At 36.2% G+C, this 19,195-nt stretch overlaps 1 protein-coding gene across 2 annotated transcripts; it reads right to left on the minus strand.

Annotated features, from left to right (window-relative positions):
- Nucleotides 1-1,506: 1,506 nt before the first annotated feature.
- Nucleotides 1,507-19,195, minus strand: hnf4a (hepatocyte nuclear factor 4, alpha). Of its 2 annotated transcripts, none has more exons than XM_056268195.1 (10): nucleotides 19,056-19,195; nucleotides 5,303-5,477; nucleotides 5,103-5,197; nucleotides 4,498-4,604; nucleotides 3,531-3,686; nucleotides 3,010-3,097; nucleotides 2,772-2,924; nucleotides 2,437-2,673; nucleotides 2,005-2,127; nucleotides 1,507-1,649 (listed from the first exon to the last, which is right to left on the minus strand). In XM_056268195.1, the coding sequence occupies exons 1-10, from the start codon at nucleotides 19,102-19,104 to the stop codon at nucleotides 1,507-1,509; spliced, it is 1,326 nt and encodes a 441-aa protein (XP_056124170.1). In that variant the 5' UTR covers nucleotides 19,105-19,195. The 2 variants fall into 2 exon arrangements, with proteins under 2 accessions (XP_056124170.1, XP_056124169.1); XM_056268194.1 differs by lacking the exon at nucleotides 19,056-19,195 and adding an exon at nucleotides 6,954-7,159.

Below are 19,195 nucleotides of genomic sequence, written 5' to 3' on the forward strand. Positions count from 1 at the left end.
CATCTGTTAATATCTTTCCCTGACAGATTTCTTAAGAGAAATTATCAGTAAAGGCGTCTGCTGTATGAATTGGTTTATTGTCTTTTATCAGTGTTGAGCAGCACACACCCCCAGCACTAAAAATCCTTGACCATGCTCTGCCACGTACACTCACTTTTATCATCTTGTTTTGAAGCAGGTTTTACAGCTGGAGATGATTGTGAGCCTTAAAAGTTCCTCTGGAAAACTTTTGCTATTAAATAGGGTTTGTCATTTGGAAAGAGATGGACATGCGTGATCACAATTCAACTGCCTGCTGAAAAAAAAATCTTAAACCAGTCTACCGATTTTGCTGGTAAAGCTGGTCTATAAATCCAGACTAGCAAACCATTTTAGAATGGTTTAAGTTGGTTTTCCCAGAAGACTATATAAAAATATGTCTCGCAAATAAAAAAGCTTATTGAAATGTTTGTTCAGACCACCCACTGAAATTATAGTATGCTGTTTATACATGTACACAGCAGCTTCTGTGACCTAAAGATAAGATTCAAAAAGAGATAGGAGCAAAAAATAAACGGCAGCACACTTGTATGTAAAAATATAGCCTTGACATTTATTATCTGTTCACATTAAAAGTTTGTAATTACCCTTCTCACTGAAGGCAGTAATCGTAAATTGGTAGTAAATGACCAATTTTTAAAACAACAAATGAGTGTGACATTTTCTCCTGAAATGTACTGTATGCATACAGTACATATACATCACTATCTAGTCACAGTTAAGGGGTTGTTCAGGAGACAAAAATGTTTTTTTTTAATCCTAAAATTATGACTTAGAATAGACTAAATCCATTTATGAAAAAAAGGAAATCATTATATTTACAATTTAAGTACGGCACATACAGAAGAATATGAAATGCACATACTCTTAGCATACATAAAATAATTACCAGCATTTTGGTAAATAACAATATTTCCAAGGCACAAAATGTTATGTATTCTATCAGGCTACTGTAAAAGTACTATAAGAGCCAGTCATTTGTAGCAAGATGTTAAAATACTGTACAATAAAACAAACTCTGATCACATTTAGGCCTGCTGTAACATTTATGGAACTCAAACTCATTGAAAGGAGAAGAAAACTTGCATATCCTTTGTATTATAACTTCCTTTCTGACTTTTTGAATGCTGTTGTGACCCCTTAGGCTTAGGTTGTATAAATATGCACCACCAGTTTGTTTTAAACATACATACAGCAAACAGATGAGATGGGATTAACATATACATTTAAAGTGTGATTGTTACACACCGTCAAACTCTATTATTTTGGATTAAAGTTCTTAAAATGGGAAAATCTGAAACATTTGCAGTGTCTTTACTAAAAACCTTAAATTTAACAGCTTGTGAATATAAATCAGTTTTACTGTGTCCAAATGTTTATGAGAATGAATTGTCACGCTTAGCACAGCCTATTAAAAGTACCCAGTTTTTTGTTTTTCTTTTTAAAAAAAAAGCTTTGTTTGTGCACTCAGATGGCCTCTTGTTTAGTGATGGTAGATTGAGGGATAGAGCTTGGCTGCTTGGGAACTGTGGCTATAACCCCAGGAGCCATTTTGTAGAGATCAGAACCTGAGGCTGTGGGGGGAGATGGGATTGGAGTTTCCGGAGTGGCTGTTTGGAAAAAGAGCAAGAGGATGCATTAGCTCAGGGGTCCGCATGGGGGTATTATGGAACCTTAAATAGACATAATTTACACAGCATGATAACATGTGAAAAAAAGAAACCACTGGTTGACACGAAATAAGCACGCTTATGAAATTTCTGAAGGCATTAGGGTAGGAAAGAATTACAGTAGCCTTCTTTGACAAAATAAGCCTGATTAGTTTCTATGATTCTGGCAGGGATTACTCCAACAAGCCTGTTTGTCCATACCTGATTCTCACATTTTAAGGACCTGTATTCTCTGTTAGATCTTTATTCATAACAAATGTTCATTAATTCACTTCAAGAAGATGCAGTTACTTACACATCTGCCCATTGTGAATCGAAGTGGCCATGTTGGTGGTAACTATGACATTGCTACTGAGGTGCTCCTGGACCAGATGTGGGTGTAAAGAGTGATGGGAATGAGGAGCTTCATTAGCTGAACCTGACAGGAAAAGAGGGTAATTAAATGTCGGATTGGGAAGATAATTTTCAAGTGTGAATCAAATAACTTGTTTTTTCAGTCAATAGGATCTACATGTATAGGCTGCCTTTTTTATCTCGGTTTTCAAGATAATAACAAGCTGTTCTTGCTGTTCCCAGATGTTTCATGATGCGTCCCAGATACTGCAGGTTTTGAAAGCTATTCAAAGTTAAAAGTCATTTACAGAACAAGAGTGCAGTGCCACAGTTGTCTGATAACCATGAATTTTCACTTCTACAACTTCTTTCTTTTCAAAAAGAAATCAGTTACCTCCTAAAAGCATCTCTTGTAGCAGGTTGTCTATCTTCGCCATCCCAAACAATTTAACAAACTGGATTTGCTCGATCATTTGCCAGGTGATACTCTGTAGCGTCGGCAACAGGAGAAGCAGCTCGCCGAACCGTCCCCGTGAGTCATACTGACGATCATTGATGTAGTCCTCCAAACTAACTTGAACTTGATATCGCATACGTTTGATCTTGCTTGGGTCGCTTAAACCTTTGGAATCTACATGATTAGAGAAAGACCATCACATTAGATGAGTTTGAAAACTCACTTGACAATCTGTTGTGCTTTGTCTCTTTTTAGGACAATTTGTTGTATACCTGGATCAAAAAATACAATGGCCTTCAAGCAGGCATATTCATTGTCATCGATCTGGAGATCTTGGAAGGGAAGGACTAATTCGTCAAGGATCCTTATAGCCACACGGCTCACCTCCAATTCAGGGCAGTTTCGAGGAACTATATAATCATTACCTGGGCGAAACACGGAAAATTGTGAGGTAAAATTCTGCTCTCCAGAAGAATGTGTTTACCAATGTGTTTTGCTTTTTTTACTTACCTAATAGTAAAATATCCTTATACAGCATGGAGCGTTTGGCAGCTCCTAGTAAGAGATGCTCACCAGCGTGAGCTCTCAGTAAAGCCACCTGAGACAAATGAACATGCATTTGTTTGGTTAGAGTCATTTTTATGACCATAATAACATTATTTTCACTTAAGATTTAACGCATCTGGGGGCAAAATAAGGTCTTCGTGACCATATACGCATGCGTGTTTTCACGTGCATGTTTGTGTGAGAAGATGCAGTTTCAGACGGTCTCACCCACAGCTAAAACACTGATCATTTACCATGCCTCAGTGCTCAGCATGTTAATGATTCGAAATGTCTCAAGAAGAGATGTAACTTTCAAACCAGCTCATCATATTCTAACCTGAGCCATCTGAATACATTAACCACCAACACTTAAGATCTCTGAACTTTATTTCCAACTACAAAAATTTCAATCAATTCACACCATTATCTATGAAATATATATTGTGGGAGCATATTTTTAGCTAAATAAGAGGTGTCTATCCTACCTGATCATCCAGGGGGAGGTCACAGAATGCAGGGATGTATTTGGCCCATTCCACCAGCACCAGCAGCTGCTGTTTCATTGACTCGCAAACATCGGTTATAGTGGCGACCTTCTTCGTTCTGATGTCACCGTTCATGATAGGACCTGGTGATGAGATCTACATAATAGTTTTTAATTATTAATTTATAAAATTATTATTAATTTATTATTATACTTATTATTTAGAGATTTTACATATATGTATATGTATAATTATGTTATAAATATAAATCCTATTATAAATACAAAATATATAATAGCAACACCCAGTTGAATTGCAGAAATATTGACTGTTTCTGAACAGGTTTCCTAAACAATCCCCCGATCTACTATTGGTCAGATAGTCCCCAAACTTATACCATTGGTTGAGGCAGTGTTGCTATGCGGTTCTAATTGGGATGCTCAATCAAACAGAGCAATGTTGTGCTCCACAGTCAGTGTTGCCAAAAGCGTGGTTTTCCCATGCAATTGGGCCACTTTTACACTGTTGCTGCTGGTTGTTTTTTTAGTCTGCATGTTCTGTAAAAATACAGCAGCCGCACACTCAAAACACTGTGCAAAATCAATTTTGATCAATTTTGCAAAAAAATTGATTTTGCACAGTGTTTTGAGTGTGCGGCTGCTGTATTTTTACAATTCCTGATGATTTAATGTAGCAGCACCTCTCTACAAGACATTTTTGACGGATGAGCGGTGGTTCTTTTCTATTTTTTCTAGTCTGCAGGTTCTCAAATTTTACCCTTTGGAATGTGATTTCTACCCCCCAGAATTGGGCTGATTTACAGTTTTCAGAAGAATCAACCTGCAGATGTCTCATTCCCAGTCTCTGCATATTAAACTGGGTTGAGAGAACATATTTTACACAATTAACCTTTAATATTTCTCAACATTTGCTAATAGAGTATTTCAATTTGAATTACACTACGTACCTGTCTAGAAAGGACATCGGCCTGAATGAGTGCGTTTATGGAGGGTAAGCTGCTGTCTTCATAGCTGGATCTTCTGGTGCTAATCCTGTCTCTTTCATTCTGCACAGCTGAAAGGAACACTTTCAATCAGCAAATTAAAGTTGCATTCATTAAAAAACAAAACACAGAGAAGGTTTATTTTACCAATATGGATGTTGTACAGACAAAAGCAGCTCTTGGCAAACCACTGAAACATACTCTTTGGTTATCAGTAGCAGTGAATGCCACCCAGTTCCGACAACCAATCGAGATAGCAGAGATGAGGGATATTAGCTGACTTTGTGAGAGGGGGGAGTCCTCAAGGTTGCGCTTTTTTATCAGTGTGCGGTTATGATGGCTCTAAACTGTTTGTTCAGCATAAACCAGACATAGACCTCAGTGCATTTTTGAGTGAACATTAACAAAATGTCTCTCGCTAACTCTCTCCCTGCTGTTGCAACATCTCCCATTTGCACCACCTCATCCCCAAACCTTCCAAACAGGCCAGGAGCGTTTAATCTCTGTGTTTTTTTTTTTATTTCTTTGGTAGCATTGTGTGAATGTAATAACACAGCATGAGCAAGTACCTTCCTTCTTCATCCCAGCTCGAAAACATTTCTTTAGTCTGCAGTACCGGCACTGATTTCTCTTGTCTTTGTCCACTATGCACTGTCTGTTGAACCTGTACAGAAGCATAAAAAGTCATTTGACACTATGGATGGAAACTTGCAGAATTCTGCAAATTATATATGCAAAATTTAGCCAAAGAGGTTGTTTTTTTTCTAACCTGCAGGAGTACATGTGGTTTTTGCGTACACTGCGTCTGAAGAACCCCTTGCATCCATCACAGCTGGAGGCTCCGTAGTGCTTTCCTGTGGCCCGGTCCCCACAGATGGCACATAGGGTGCCCACCCCTAAGTGGTTGGCAGCATTCATGCTGGCACTCTCAGCTGGTGAGGAGTCTGAAATCATGCGGGATCTTGAATTTAGTGTCACAAGTATGCTTTTTGTTTTTCAAATCATGCAACAAAAACAGTGTGAGAAAGCAGAGCTGCTTAAAACCCGAGACTCAAAATAAATAAAATATATGTGAGGCTGTGAAATATATCTTTTTCTGAATGAGGCTTAAATATCTGGGTTGCAGATTGAACCAGTCAGACTCCTGATTCCAGACCAATCAGAGTTAAAGTAAATAGGGAAAAGGTCATGGGGTGAAAAGCACTCCCAAAAAGACATTTTTACAGCTAAATCAATTGGCAGTGAATCATCATCAAGAACATGTGCTGGAAAGGACCGTTTGCTAAGTAATCCAGAAGTGATTAGGACTAAACCTGTACAAAAGCTAAAACAAGATCATGTTGTATTATATAAACTCTTATTAGTGTTCTTGATGACCTACTAAACAAATTCAGCAGAAATTGAACAATTGAACAGAAATTCTAGAAAACAAATTGTATATGGTGAAGACAGAAATCATTGAAACATTCATGATTTCAAAGGAAAGATGTGTGAGTTGTTAAGTGTTCATTTTTAGGTTAGAGGTAATCAGAGATAATTACATTAAAACCCCAGCAGTGATCAAAGGCAAAATCTGGTTAAATGACTCATCAGTGATTATGTCATGATTATCTAAATGGAAAACAATTTGTGAACTGCTTAAAAATAAATGTGATTAAAAATGTTACAAGAAAAAAAGTATAATGTGTGATGAAAAAAATGGCTATATTTCATTATTTAAAAAAACATTTGAATAATAATTAAAATAATTGATAATTGTATATACTCTATTGAATAAATAACCTCACCAATAAATGCCAATGTAACAGTAAAAAAAAAAAATATATATATATACACATACATTTATGTTTATATTTGAGTATATACTCAAAATGTAAACATTTTATAAATTAGACTCTTACTACTTCATTAAAACTTTAGATATAACTTTACCATAGATATTAGATTACTTTGTCAGGTCATGTTGACAGTGGTTGAATATCAATTTGTTGCACAAAACCTAGACATGGGAGACTTCGCTGCAAAACATTTACATGACACCCCCTTTGCTCAGTAATCATTCATCCTGGTGTCAAACTTTTTCTTGAAATACTATCCAAACAAGTCATTTTATCCCAAGCCAACTGTATGAGAACAAGCGAGAGGAGATGAATGAACCTCTTCTCCTTATAGAGTACCATGTCTGCAGGACAGAGCATGTTCTGCTTCTTATCTTCTCCTGAAAAATGCATTTCGAATGGGCTTTTACAATCAGTATTGGGTGTTCTGTGCAAGAGGTTATGAACTTGCCAATTGGCACTTAACTATAACCCTATCAACCCTGTTAAACATCTGCCTCCCACGCTTGACCATATACTATAAAGCAGTCTAAGTCACTAAAGGTCTCAAAGTTCACTGCAGGGTCTGAGCAGATGACTCACCTGTGCTCATCGCAAGCACTTGCATGTTCTCAAACTCCAGGGTGGTGTAGGCTGGGTCCAAGGCCTCGCTATAGTCTGCCATCTCCATGTCTACTAGTGGTTTGGACAAACGCATTCTCAACTACCTGATGCTGGGGGAAAGACTTGTCCTCTCTACAGCATTCGGACACCCCCTCATAGGCCAAGCCCCTCCTCTCCTCTCGGAGGGGTAGACACCTCTGAGTGACAGGGGCCATGTCCTCAAGGGCAAAGATGAGGCTTGCTGTGACTGACAGTCCGGGCCTCCTCCCAGGGCACGGCCCCGCTCTGTAGTGGGATGGCCCTTGTGTTAATGATTGAAGTGCTAAATCAGAGTTGTTGTTTTTTTTTTCCAGAGACGGAGACAAACAGGGGTTTTTACTGTCTTATTTTAATGTCTGTTTGTCTCAAATTCATTACTGGACAAAATAGCCGGTCTCAGCACTTTACTTTCTCTAGTTCTTGACACATTTTAGACAGTACAAAAAGATCACTCACATTCAACTCGAATGTATAAGATTGAGAGTAATGGTCCACATTTCAACGAGCAAATTACGTGTTTGCTAAATCTCTGTTAATTCTAGCACAATAAACAACAGCTATAACTCGCACCGAGTAAAAATTGTGGCCTTTATGTAAAAGAGCTCATTGTTCTGTTGAACATTCTAAATGTGCACGTGATGCACAACTCAGTTCCAGTTGCATCAAACTATGCAAACTAGCATTTGGTACTGCGAAAAATAACTTGGTAAATTTGCAGTAAAACACTGGCAGCTGTGGTTGCCAGAAGAAATGGTTAAACAAAATGTGGTGACAATAATGTTTAATGCATTACTGTTTCATGCATTTTGGTGGTTATTTATTGTATAGTTCACAAGTAAATAAACACATCCACAATAATTGTATTATCACTTATAATCACTTTATTATTTTTATTATTATTAATATACCTAAATGTTAAAATATCAACCTAATAAATAGTTAATAGTTAGATAATACATATATTTTTTATTTATTCATGTTTTTATTTTGACTGTAAATTATACGGCAATTCATGCTTCAAGATTTTTTTGGGAATATTTTACAGTACTTGCATGTCCTATTTAATATCAAATCATTTTTGAGGGTATATAGTAAGGTAACTCACAGTTAACCAATTAACAGGTTTTTATTGTACCATTTTACATTACATATTATTTGATTATTTTCCCATTCAAATTTCAAAACTTCTTTACACAAGATATCGTCTCCACACATTGGCATTCTAGACGTAAACTAGGCCTTATTCTGCAAAGATTCTGACACAACAGTGTCCAAATCACCATGAGATAAGGAAAAAACTGAGGTGATCATATATGTTGCAGTCTATGTTGTCCTAACCCTTCTTAGAGAGGATAAAACTATTTGTTACTCAAACAGGAAAGTTTGATGTTACAGTTACGCAAATACCAACTTCAAGTACATAAGTATCAGGGCCAATGCAAACAGAGGCAAGTGTAGTGTAGAAAGCAACATGACAAGCCATGGGTCATCGTTCTTCAGTTCAGACCTTCCAGATAGCCTCTAAAACTTTTTTTTACTCTATTGGAAAACTGGAGTTCTGGTTTTAAGAATAGATAAAAATGTTATGAGGTTTATTCTTAAAAAAAAAAAAATGGCAATGAGGTAAAAAAAATAAAAAATAATTCTATATATTTTTTTTGTGTAAATGAATGCAAGTTTGTTTTAGATCCGTCATTACTCTAATTAGTGTGGCACAGTAGCGTTTCGTGTTTTTTTTTTCTATTTAAATTAAATTACTCCACTGCATGAAATTTAATGAGAATGTGGGGTTATATGTTTTATGTTGAGCTTGCTAAAACAGCCCTGACATTGTTTATTATCAGAAAATAGCACATCCCACCTGACCCACTAAATACGCTGAGCTGGTTTTAAACAGGCTGGAAAACACCTAAACTTACAAGATAGCTGGTTTGAATATATTTCAGGGACATTAGCCACTTGCATATTCATAGAGATATTAAAGAATATAAAATAAATACATATATATTCATAAGAATACAAGACTGTGCAGTAGTTGCTTGCTTTGATGCTTTACCTAAAGCTCTGACAGCATGATGATCTTACATCTCAAAATAAATGTAACAAATTTGAACAAGAACTGCATGTTTTTAGCCTATGGATCAGTAATACTTATTAGTCTTCCTTATTTCTGGAAGCAAGATGACTTTACTTCTCCAGCGATTAACCTGAGTAATGACAATCAGTGTACAGGAATGACTCACAATGAACAAATCTTATCTGAGTCACCATTAAATTCCTTATCACAGCGTACATCTCTGTGTTTCTGTTAACTAAGGCATGGCCTCTATAAAGAATAATCTGTGAAGTTATGGCCCTTTCTCACATGCACCTCAATGATCAGAGCAGGAAGGTGTAGATAACTACATTAGATCATTACCTCACATGGGCAAAAGCCTCTTGGTGAACAAACCTATTTAACAGATTTACATCTGCAGAATGTGCTGATGTGGATTAAGGTTGGTTTATGTATTCATTAACTGGCATTTGTGTCACTCAGACTTTTATTAACGTGGCAGGCCACAGGTGTAAATTACGTATTTAATTTGAAAAAAGGATTCTGCTGAACACAAAAGAAGATATTTTGAAGAATGTCAGTAACCAAACAGTTGATGGATTCTCTGGAAGTCAATAGGGTCCATCAACTGTTTGGTTACCGACATTCTTCAAAATATCTTCTTTTGTGTTCAGCAGAAGAAAGAAATTCTTACAGGTTTGGAACAACTTGAGGTTGAGTAAATGATGACAGAATTTTCATTTTTGGGTGGAGTATCCCTTTAAGTGTCTGTTCCTGTATCAGTGATGACACAGAAACCGAACCCTCAGACCGAACTAGTACATCAAATTCAAAGAAACTCCCTCAAACTGAAAACATCCCTCATCAAACGGTCAGAATTTTCCTCCATTATCTGATCAATGTTGGAAGGCGGACGTTTACATGCGCACTGCAGCGTGGTGCAATCGTACTTTGAGTCTCATCACAGAAGACAATATGACATAGCACATGTCCTACCCTGATCGTCTCCTCAGTGTGATATGAGGCAGCAATGTCATGTCCAATAATCAGTCACCCATACCGCCTGCCTGGGGCTAAAAGTCAGAGGGTTGATGTAACTCCTCTGCCTATTTTCCCCTTTGAAACTTCAAACTCCAGTTTGTGAACAAAGTCCTGTCTATCTCCACAATAAGGATCTCCGACCACTGACCAAACTCCATTTGCAACCACTGCCTATTTGTACTTTCCCTCCAATGACTCTTTTTCATTTCACCTGTCTGACCAAATGGGAATAACAAGTAGCACTACAAAGGTGGATATGCAATTCACATCTTGTGGGAACCGGTGGCCTAGATGGAATAACATCCTCTTGGAGTACTCGCGAACGTGTTTTACATGGGAATATGAATTACTTTCTTTTGATTTTGAACAATTGAGGCTTTGTGCCTTTTATAAGAATGGGAGAAGACGGCAGCAATATGCTTACTAAAGCACAGTTGAGGCCAGTAGAAAAGCCTCTGTGGATTGATATGTGGCACAGATATGTGAGTATGGTGACATAGTGAACACATAGCAGATTGTCAACAGATTGGTTGGTTACCTGCGAACCACACAGCTCATGCCCTTTTGGGGAAAAATATTTACTTTTACTGAATACTAATGCTATCTGAAACATGGCATTTAATGCTGCAGTGTTAATATCAACTAATGTAAGACTTCTGAAATGTATCTCTCTACTGAGCATGAAGGGGCCGATAGGATAAGCGTGGATAATGCCCCTCCCCTCGGTCTAAACTTTTCTTTTTTTTAGTTTCATCAGGCTGTTGGGCTTTTTAAAGGCCTGTCAAAATGTAAATCAATGGTCTATGCTAAATATTACAAGCATTTCATTTCATTCATTCTGTTTTTTTCTTTGATGGTTCATATTTGATTTTAAAAACTAATTTTGAGAATAAAGCAAGAACAGAAGAAAGAATTCAAAGTTTTTGCTAATCAAACTGTTGTCAGCATCAAGAAATGGAGAAACGTGTCATGCGACCTATTGCTCACAAAGAGTAAGTTCAAGCAGTTAAGTTTTTAATACATAACCAGGTGCAAATGAAGAGGATTTACAAGCAAAATCTGTAATTCCTGCCAAGTAGTAATTCACAATGTTGTTAGAGACTTTATGATTAAGTTTTTCCCTGGGTTTTAACCCAAAAACCGTACAAGCAAAGGACATATATTTTCATTCTAAAACAACACTTTCTAAAAGAAAGAATTCACTTTCTTTCTTGTGACAACTTTTTTTTTCTTTTCCACATTGTTTGCATTTTTAAATGTAGAATTTCTGACTTTAGTTCCAATGCATTTAAACAAATGCATGATACTGTAAAGTCAATCTTTTAGCAGTGTTTTTTCATTTTAAAATAGATACTATGTAACTCAAGGCAAAGCCATTTTCTTAAGAGGCACCTGAGACAGAACCATCATCTTCCGTAACGATTAACAGAGACAGTTATCTATGAAGTTCCCATAGTCCTCACCCATCAGGGTATTTGTAGTCTAGGTAATCATAAACCCCTAGGGCCTAATATTGCACAGCCTCTCCATAAAGTATTCAAGTTTAAAACTCAAAATCATTGGGTAATAATATGTTTGGCAAAAAAAGGTCACATTTGGCCAACCTTTGCTGTTACTTTCTGCTTATCTCTGTCTATGTCATGCTTTTCATCAAAAACACGATAAGGCCACTGATAGGATTTTGTCCTACTATCAATATCAAGTGATCAGTTTTATGGGATTAAATGCTATTTGAGAACGTATGCTACTGAAATGATCAAGCTGCTTTGTTACTTTCATTACATTACAAAAGCTCAAGTAGCTCTGTGCACATCACGCAAGTAAACAATTGCATCTATAAACATTTAGAGCAATGCTCTTTGTAAATCAATCACATTTTCTGATAAGGCTCTTTCAATGATTAACAGTTTTTCTGCTGAGAATCGGTTTGCCTGTTGACCCAATCATATTTGCAGGCTGAGTGATGCTGCGTGGACAGTTATCACTCACTTGTTATCATCAATCAATCACCTTTTCATCACAGTGTACAGCTCGAAGGAACATTTTGCCCAAACAAGTTTAACTTTACCCCAGTTTACCGAAGCTAGAGTCCTATGGTTATTAAATTGGTTTATAATCAGTAAACCTGTTGACGCTTGGTGTACTTTTATTCATTGGTGCTGTGTGGAGTCAGTTTCTTGTTTGAATATCGCAAGAGTACAAAGAGAATTACATAATTTTGTAATGAATATGATGTATTACCGGTGTGATCACTGTTTAACCACTTCAACAACGCTACGGGAACTCTGGAAGTCTTTTTTCCCCTCTGTTGTTCATTAGTCTTGGTTTGGATGATGCCAGCATTTCTGTGATGATACATCACATTTGGGATTTCAGTTTATCAGTCTTATGAACTATTATTGTATAAAAAGTTTTTCATTGAGTTACAATTAGAGTCAAATATCATGGGCATGTAGAAAATGTTATGTCTGACACCATATAAATCTGGGATTTTAAACCTGTAAATAAACAGAATATTTTAGAGATTTGGGAAAAGTAAAACAAAGAAATGTTATGATGAAATTGATTGTTAAAGCCTAATATTTGTAGATGCAGGACTGCCATTTCAAACAGAATTTGAAATCTGGCAGTTTGTTGCCTGTTCTGTCTTGTCTGTCTGAGCGTTCTCAGTGTTCTCTGCAATGGTTTTTCACTGCGTGAGAAAATAGATGTGTGGCGTGAGAACAGTTTCAATTGCGTGAGTCTCACGCTGAATGCGTGAGACTCATTTGTTTGAAATTCTGTTTGAAACGCATTCAGCGTTTACATACATATTTATACACATACATATACAATACATATGATATACTGATATGATACTCTTATATCATAACAATATAACGTTATTATTATTATAAAAAACGCCTTATAGTAGGCTATGCAAATCAGTTGTTAATATTGTATTATTTTTATACTATGTTAGTAATATTATAATATAGTATTAATATCATAACATTATTAATAGTAATATTATATTCATGTAAATGAATATTATTATAATATAATATTTATAGTAATGTACTTTACTAGTATAGTAATGTAGCCTACCAGTTGACAGGGTTCCCTTAGTTTACAGTTCCCTTGAGATAGATTTTTTGTTGTTCTTGAGAGATAAAAATAAACATGTCTTATACCTGATATTTATCCAAATGAATCTATATTGAATCGATATTCGAATCGAGTTCATGCAGCTCGTGTGCTGCTGTCATTAATGTAAAAGGAGTCAAAGGAGGACCAACCAAATACTAGGCATGTGAATTTCTTAATTCATCTTTCCACTCAGATTGTTAAATTAATAATGTAGGCTAATTTAACATTTTGTATTAGGCCTATATTAGTAAATCCAAAACAGAAGCAACGTTGAAACTGTATAAAGGCCTACATATAAATAGGCCTGTATGTTAATCTTGGATTGTGTGACCTATGGAAATAAAATTACATTTTAGGAAACACCTTTGAGAATGTACCAGCATTGTTAATGTGCAGTTTCTGTGAAGTCCACTATTAAGCAGCTCCTCCATGCGGACAAAGCTTGCAATTACATCAGCAGGTTCCCTGCAGCCCCGGGCCTCACAGAGCAGAGCCACAAGGCTTTACCAGTGTGGCTTGAAATCCCCAAAACTGTCAGGTCTGCTGTGATTTTAATAAGCACTGCATAGCAGCCATTCTGACACAAAAGAACCAAACCAAAACAGGCTTTGTTTCACACTCTGACTATAAACCTCTAGAGATAAACAAGTCAAATATTCTTGTCATGATCACTCTGAAGACATTTGAACCACTTTTAGCTTTAAACTGTTCCATTATGCTCCAGTATGTCTCATTCTCATTATTGTAATTAGCCAAATTTCTACCCAAATTGTTTGAAAACTCCTATGTCTTGTATCAGAGGTAAACAAACTCTCATAAACGACCTGCACGGACCTTCAGCTTCGACTGTTCTAAAAGAGGCAGTGGATCTATGCGGTCCTTGTACCTGGTGTGGTGTTGAAGTGGCCGGTGCCATGTCCTTCATACATCCTGCACTGGTTTATGGTCCTGAGAGCTGGCAGGGACCCCCCGCTCCTCAACCTCCTCCACACAATGATCTATCCATTCAGTGAGTGCGAGAGCGTGTGTGAGAGCCGCCGTTCTCACTGCTGTATACACACTGACCGGCAGCTCGCCTAATCCCTTAATTCCTGTCACAATGAGATTTGATTGGGGGTTTGAGTTTACGGCCTAATATTGTCAAGTGTACAGAGAGTATAATTCATATCTGGCTCTTCCCGTTTCTGAGGTCCCTGGATTCTCCCACAAATGGATAGGAAACATTAAAGGTGCTCTAAGCGATGTCATGTGTTTTTTAGGCCAAAACATTTTTTGTCACATACAGCAAACATCTCCTCACTATCCGCTGGCTGCCTGTCCCCTGAACACACTGTAAAGAAACGCGATCTCTGTAGACAGCCCATGCTTCACAAACAGCACCAAAAACAAACTGCAGCGACCCGCTCCCCAAAACATAACAAACTGTTCCAGCCAATGACCGACAAGAAGGGTTTGGGGGTGTGGTTTGGGGGGTTAGTGAGCGGATGAGGAGGAGGGAGGGTCTAGCTAGCCTCCGTTTTGTTTGACAATAGTTCGAACGTCAACAAGAAGTGACGTCACCCAGGATCGCTTAGAGAACCTTTAAGTCGTCATTTTGATGAGTGCGACACCAGTGTTCAGATAATACTTCTTAATTGAATAATACGTTTTCTGGTATCTGAGGAGAGAGAGTCTACTGTGAAAAGTAAAGGTTTTTATTTCTTAGAAGAAATCACGTGTCTGAACTATTGGAGAGTGTTAACCAGTAGCCAAATAGTTAGGCAAGTTTTACTTATTGCACTTTACAGTAAGGTTCATTATGAACTAATGAGCAATACATTTTTTACAGTATTTATTCATCTTTGTTAATGTTAGTTACAAAATATCCAACTGTTCATTGTTTGTTCATGTTAGTTCACAGTGTCTTAACTAATGCTAACAAATACAACCTTTTGATTTTAACTAATGTGTTAGTAAATGTTGAAATTGACATTAACTAAGATTATTGATCTAATGATTATTAACTTGAACCTTATTGTAAAGTGTTACCGTTTTACTAAACTTGTTCTGGTGCCAGGTTGATGCAAAAGTTTGAGGTCATAAGATGTTTTTGAAGAAGTTTCTACTCACCAAGGCTGCATGTATTTGATTGAAAAAAAAAAACAGTAAAAACAGTAATATTGTGAACTATTATTACAATTTAGAACATTATTTACAATATTACTATAAATCATTTTAATGTGCTGATTTGGTGCTCAAGAAACATGTTTTATTATTAATATGGACATTGAAAACAGTTGCGCTGCTTAATATTTTTAAGGAAACTGATAAATTTTGTATGAATTGAAAGTTAAAAAAAGAACAGTATTTATTTGAAATAAAAAAATGTTTAACATTATAAATATCTTTACTTTCACTTTTGAACAATTTGATACATCCTTGCTGAATAAAATAACTAGTTCCCTTAAAAAATCGTACTGGCCAAACTTTTGAAACTTTTAAACACTGTTAACTAGAAAAACTATACATTCATAAGTTTTGTTATGCATTGCATAATGCATCAAATAGCATGGGGGATATATATTAATTGTATATGGATTAGCATAGTTTTTGACACAATGTGTATTTTATATCAACATCATGATTTATATGAATGTATGAGGGAATGTCATTATCTTTGTTTTTCGTCATTAGAGTTATTTTATTTTTCCTCCATGCAGTATGTTACTTTTTCACAAAAGTACAAATATTTCCATTTCAAATTTCAGTTTAAGCTTGAAATATTCCCTGTAGTCACACAATTGCTAAAAGTTACATGGATAATCAATAAGGAAAATAATTGGCAAAATGCTGTTTAAAATTGTGTATTTAAATGATGTATCGCATGTCATACAGCAAAACATGTCAACTTCCCAAAAGTATTTCATATAAACTATTATAAAAATATATATATATAAAATGTAAAATAAACAAAATATGAATATAAAGCAGGACACATTTAAAGTATATAACCTTAAATGTGGATGAAATTGCTTAATTCCAAGTTTGAATGTCTCTAAAAACATTGCTGCGTACTGAAGAGGGATGAGATCTTCTGTGATCAGGAGAAAGAATGCTTCTGAAGTGACTATTGATCAGGAACAAATATTTCCAGACATGGAAGAGTCTTTGTAGAAGTTCTACTTTTAGCAACATTCCACACACACACACACACACACACACAGACGGTTGAAGCTTGTTGACTCTGCTAGCTGCTTGTTCTGGCCTTGAACAGTTTCTGAGCTGACAGCTGGAGCTGCTGGACCTCCACCACTAAGTCATTCAGCATTTCAGGGCAACAGCACTATTGTGTTTAAAGTTACCATGAAATCAAAATCTTCTTTTTTTATGGAATATTGCAGTATTTACTATGAATGATTTATCCGTGCACATCTTTTTCTTTTCTTTTTTGTGCACTCATAATATTTAATCAAAATAACTTAAAAAAAAAATAACTCCCTCTTGCAAATACTTCTCTTCTCTAATGATGTGTTTACTGACATGAGGGCGGGACAACCTGTCACTCACATGAGATCATAGCAATAACAAACCACAACCATCCAATCAATTCTCCATGGACAAAATCAAGTCCCGCCCAACATTTTATCTTGTTCAATAAGCCGTTTCACTCGGAAACACTATTGCAAAACCATTTCATGCCTACTTTAATTTTAGACAGTAGTCCTGCAAAATGTGCAAGTCAACTATTTTGCGCAAACATTTCTACACCTGCAATGTAGCATATAATTAAATCACCCTTTTGCAGGTGAAGGCTAGTCAGTTTCCGCTGCCCCACTCAGGCGAGGTGTTCAGGTTAAGGGCGAAACCCCTGAGACATTGAGATCCCTGCTGACGATCCGGAAGGGTTCCAACAACACGGACGCTCCGTGGAGTACCACCTCGGAAGAAGATACGCTACACCAGTTAGTGTAGTTCCTATGCTTGTGGCAAAGCATCTCTGATGTTTACTTACATTACAAATTTATGTTACATATTTATGTTTTTATCAAATTTGTAAAATAGGCAATGAAGGTTGAAGAATTTGTTGTGGTTGCATACATTTTTTTATTTAATTATATATAATATACTATTGTTCATTGTTAGTTCATGCTTGTTCACAATGCTTTAAATCATGTTAATTTAAATAACTTTTACTGTTTAAAATGTAGTAGTAATATGTAATAGCCTATGTAAAAATGAACATTAACTTAGCTTATTGTTTACTTTTAGTTCATGTATATGCTAATATCTTTGTCAGCATCATTTCGCACTAGAATTTATACCGGCCGTGCTTTGTGCATCTTTGTATTCATGAAAAACACATTACAGCAGCTCTTAAATGATCTAGACCCACGATAAACACAATGCGTGCTAGAGACTCATTTTGATGAGATCAGGCTGCAAGACCACAAAGCAGCTTATTCAGTTTCCACGGATATGCACCAATAATGTAAATGTTCCACACTATAGAGCTCTACAAAGACAAATGTGTTGACATATACAATTGTAAAGCTATACTTGTTTGACAAAATGTATTAGAAGATACTCTCTAAACGTATTAGAGAGATGCTGACTTTGTGACTGTTTGTTAGATATTATATTTTATATGAGCAAGCATGTGTCCGGCCACAAGGAATTGACTGAAGCATCTAAGAACCAGTGCAGGTTTATGACACTGTAGAGGGATGCTAAAGTTAACATTTGCAAAGCATTGCGTTTACTATAAAAACTAAAGAGAACATGTTATATGTCACAATCTTATAGATAATATTACATAATAACTAATAATTACATAATAATTTATCATAATTAATTTATAATGTAATTACAATAATAATAGTGTAAAGTACACTACCGTTCAAAGGTTTGAACAAACTTCAGCAAAGATGCATTAAATTGACCAAAAGTGATAAGATATATTTTAAATAAATGTTCTTTTGAACTTTCTATTCATCAAAGAATCCTGAAAAAAATGGTATGGGTTTCCACAAAAATATTAAGCAGAACAACCATTTTTAACATAAGAAATGTTACTTGAGCAGCAAATCAGCAGAATGATTTCTTAAGGATGTGGCACTGAAGACTAATGAGTTATGGCTGATATTTGCCATCACAGGAATTAATTACACTTACAAATTGCAATAATGTTTCACAACATTCCTGTTTTCACTGCATTTTTGATTAAATAAATGCAGGCTTGGTGAGCAAAAGAGAGTTTTTTTCAAAAACATATTATTGACCCCAAACATTTCGAGCGGTAGTGTATATGTATACTATTAAACTCTTTTTAGTATCTAGGTCAAAACAGACAAAAATAAAGATGAATAATGTAGTGACATAATTTTGCTATGTAATATTGCCATGCATATCATTTTGCTGTGGGCCTGTTTTAGTTGCAATGAATAACTGTATCCTTAAAACATCATGTTTGGATTGCACATCCAGTTTGGTCTGAAGATTAAAGCCTAGAGATCTTTTATAATGCTCACTTTGTTCCAGCACTTTCTCCAGAGTACTTTGAGTCATTACATCCCAGCAAGAAAAGAGGAACTTCAGCCATTCTTTCCACATTATTCATCTTCTCAAGCAAATAGGCCCTATTTACCAGTCATTATGGATTTGCCACACCTCCCGAATTGCAGCCGTGCACCACAAGCTCCCACGAATGGCGATGATAGCAACCATACTGGATGAAACGTCAACGAACAAAATGCCTATTCAACAACATGTTCCACCAAGATCACCAAAGCACCCACCATTTTTTTCCTGGAAGCTATTGAAAGAGACGGAGTACTTACCATACGGTGGATCCATATGGGTGCTAACCTGAGCGTTCACATTGACCATGATGTCTCTTCTGCTCCCCACCACTGTGTTTTAGTGATTTTTCTCTTTCAAGTGTAAAAGATGATGAGGAATAAACACATATAAGTTTTGC

This window comes from Rhinichthys klamathensis, unplaced genomic scaffold (assembly GCF_029890125.1).
Source record: "Rhinichthys klamathensis goyatoka isolate OS25496 unplaced genomic scaffold, OSU_Roscu_1.1 h1tg000269l_1, whole genome shotgun sequence".
In the NCBI taxonomy this organism is placed as follows: Eukaryota; Metazoa; Chordata; class Actinopteri; order Cypriniformes; family Leuciscidae; genus Rhinichthys; species Rhinichthys klamathensis.

What these genes read in the sequence shown, in the direction of transcription:
- hnf4a (XM_056268194.1), bottom strand. Translation starts at nt 7,068, where the DNA reads ATGCGTTTGTCCAAACCACTAGTAGACATGGAGATGGCAGACTATAGC. An exon ending in AGTGCTTGCGATGAGCACAG is followed by an intron (nt 5,478 to 6,953) that starts GTGAGTCATCTG and finishes GCATGATTTCAG; the next exon opens with ACTCCTCACCAGCTGAGAGT. An exon ending in ACAAGAGATGCTTTTAGGAG is followed by an intron (nt 2,128 to 2,436) that starts GTAACTGATTTC and finishes TTTTCCTGTCAG; the next exon opens with GTTCAGCTAATGAAGCTCCT.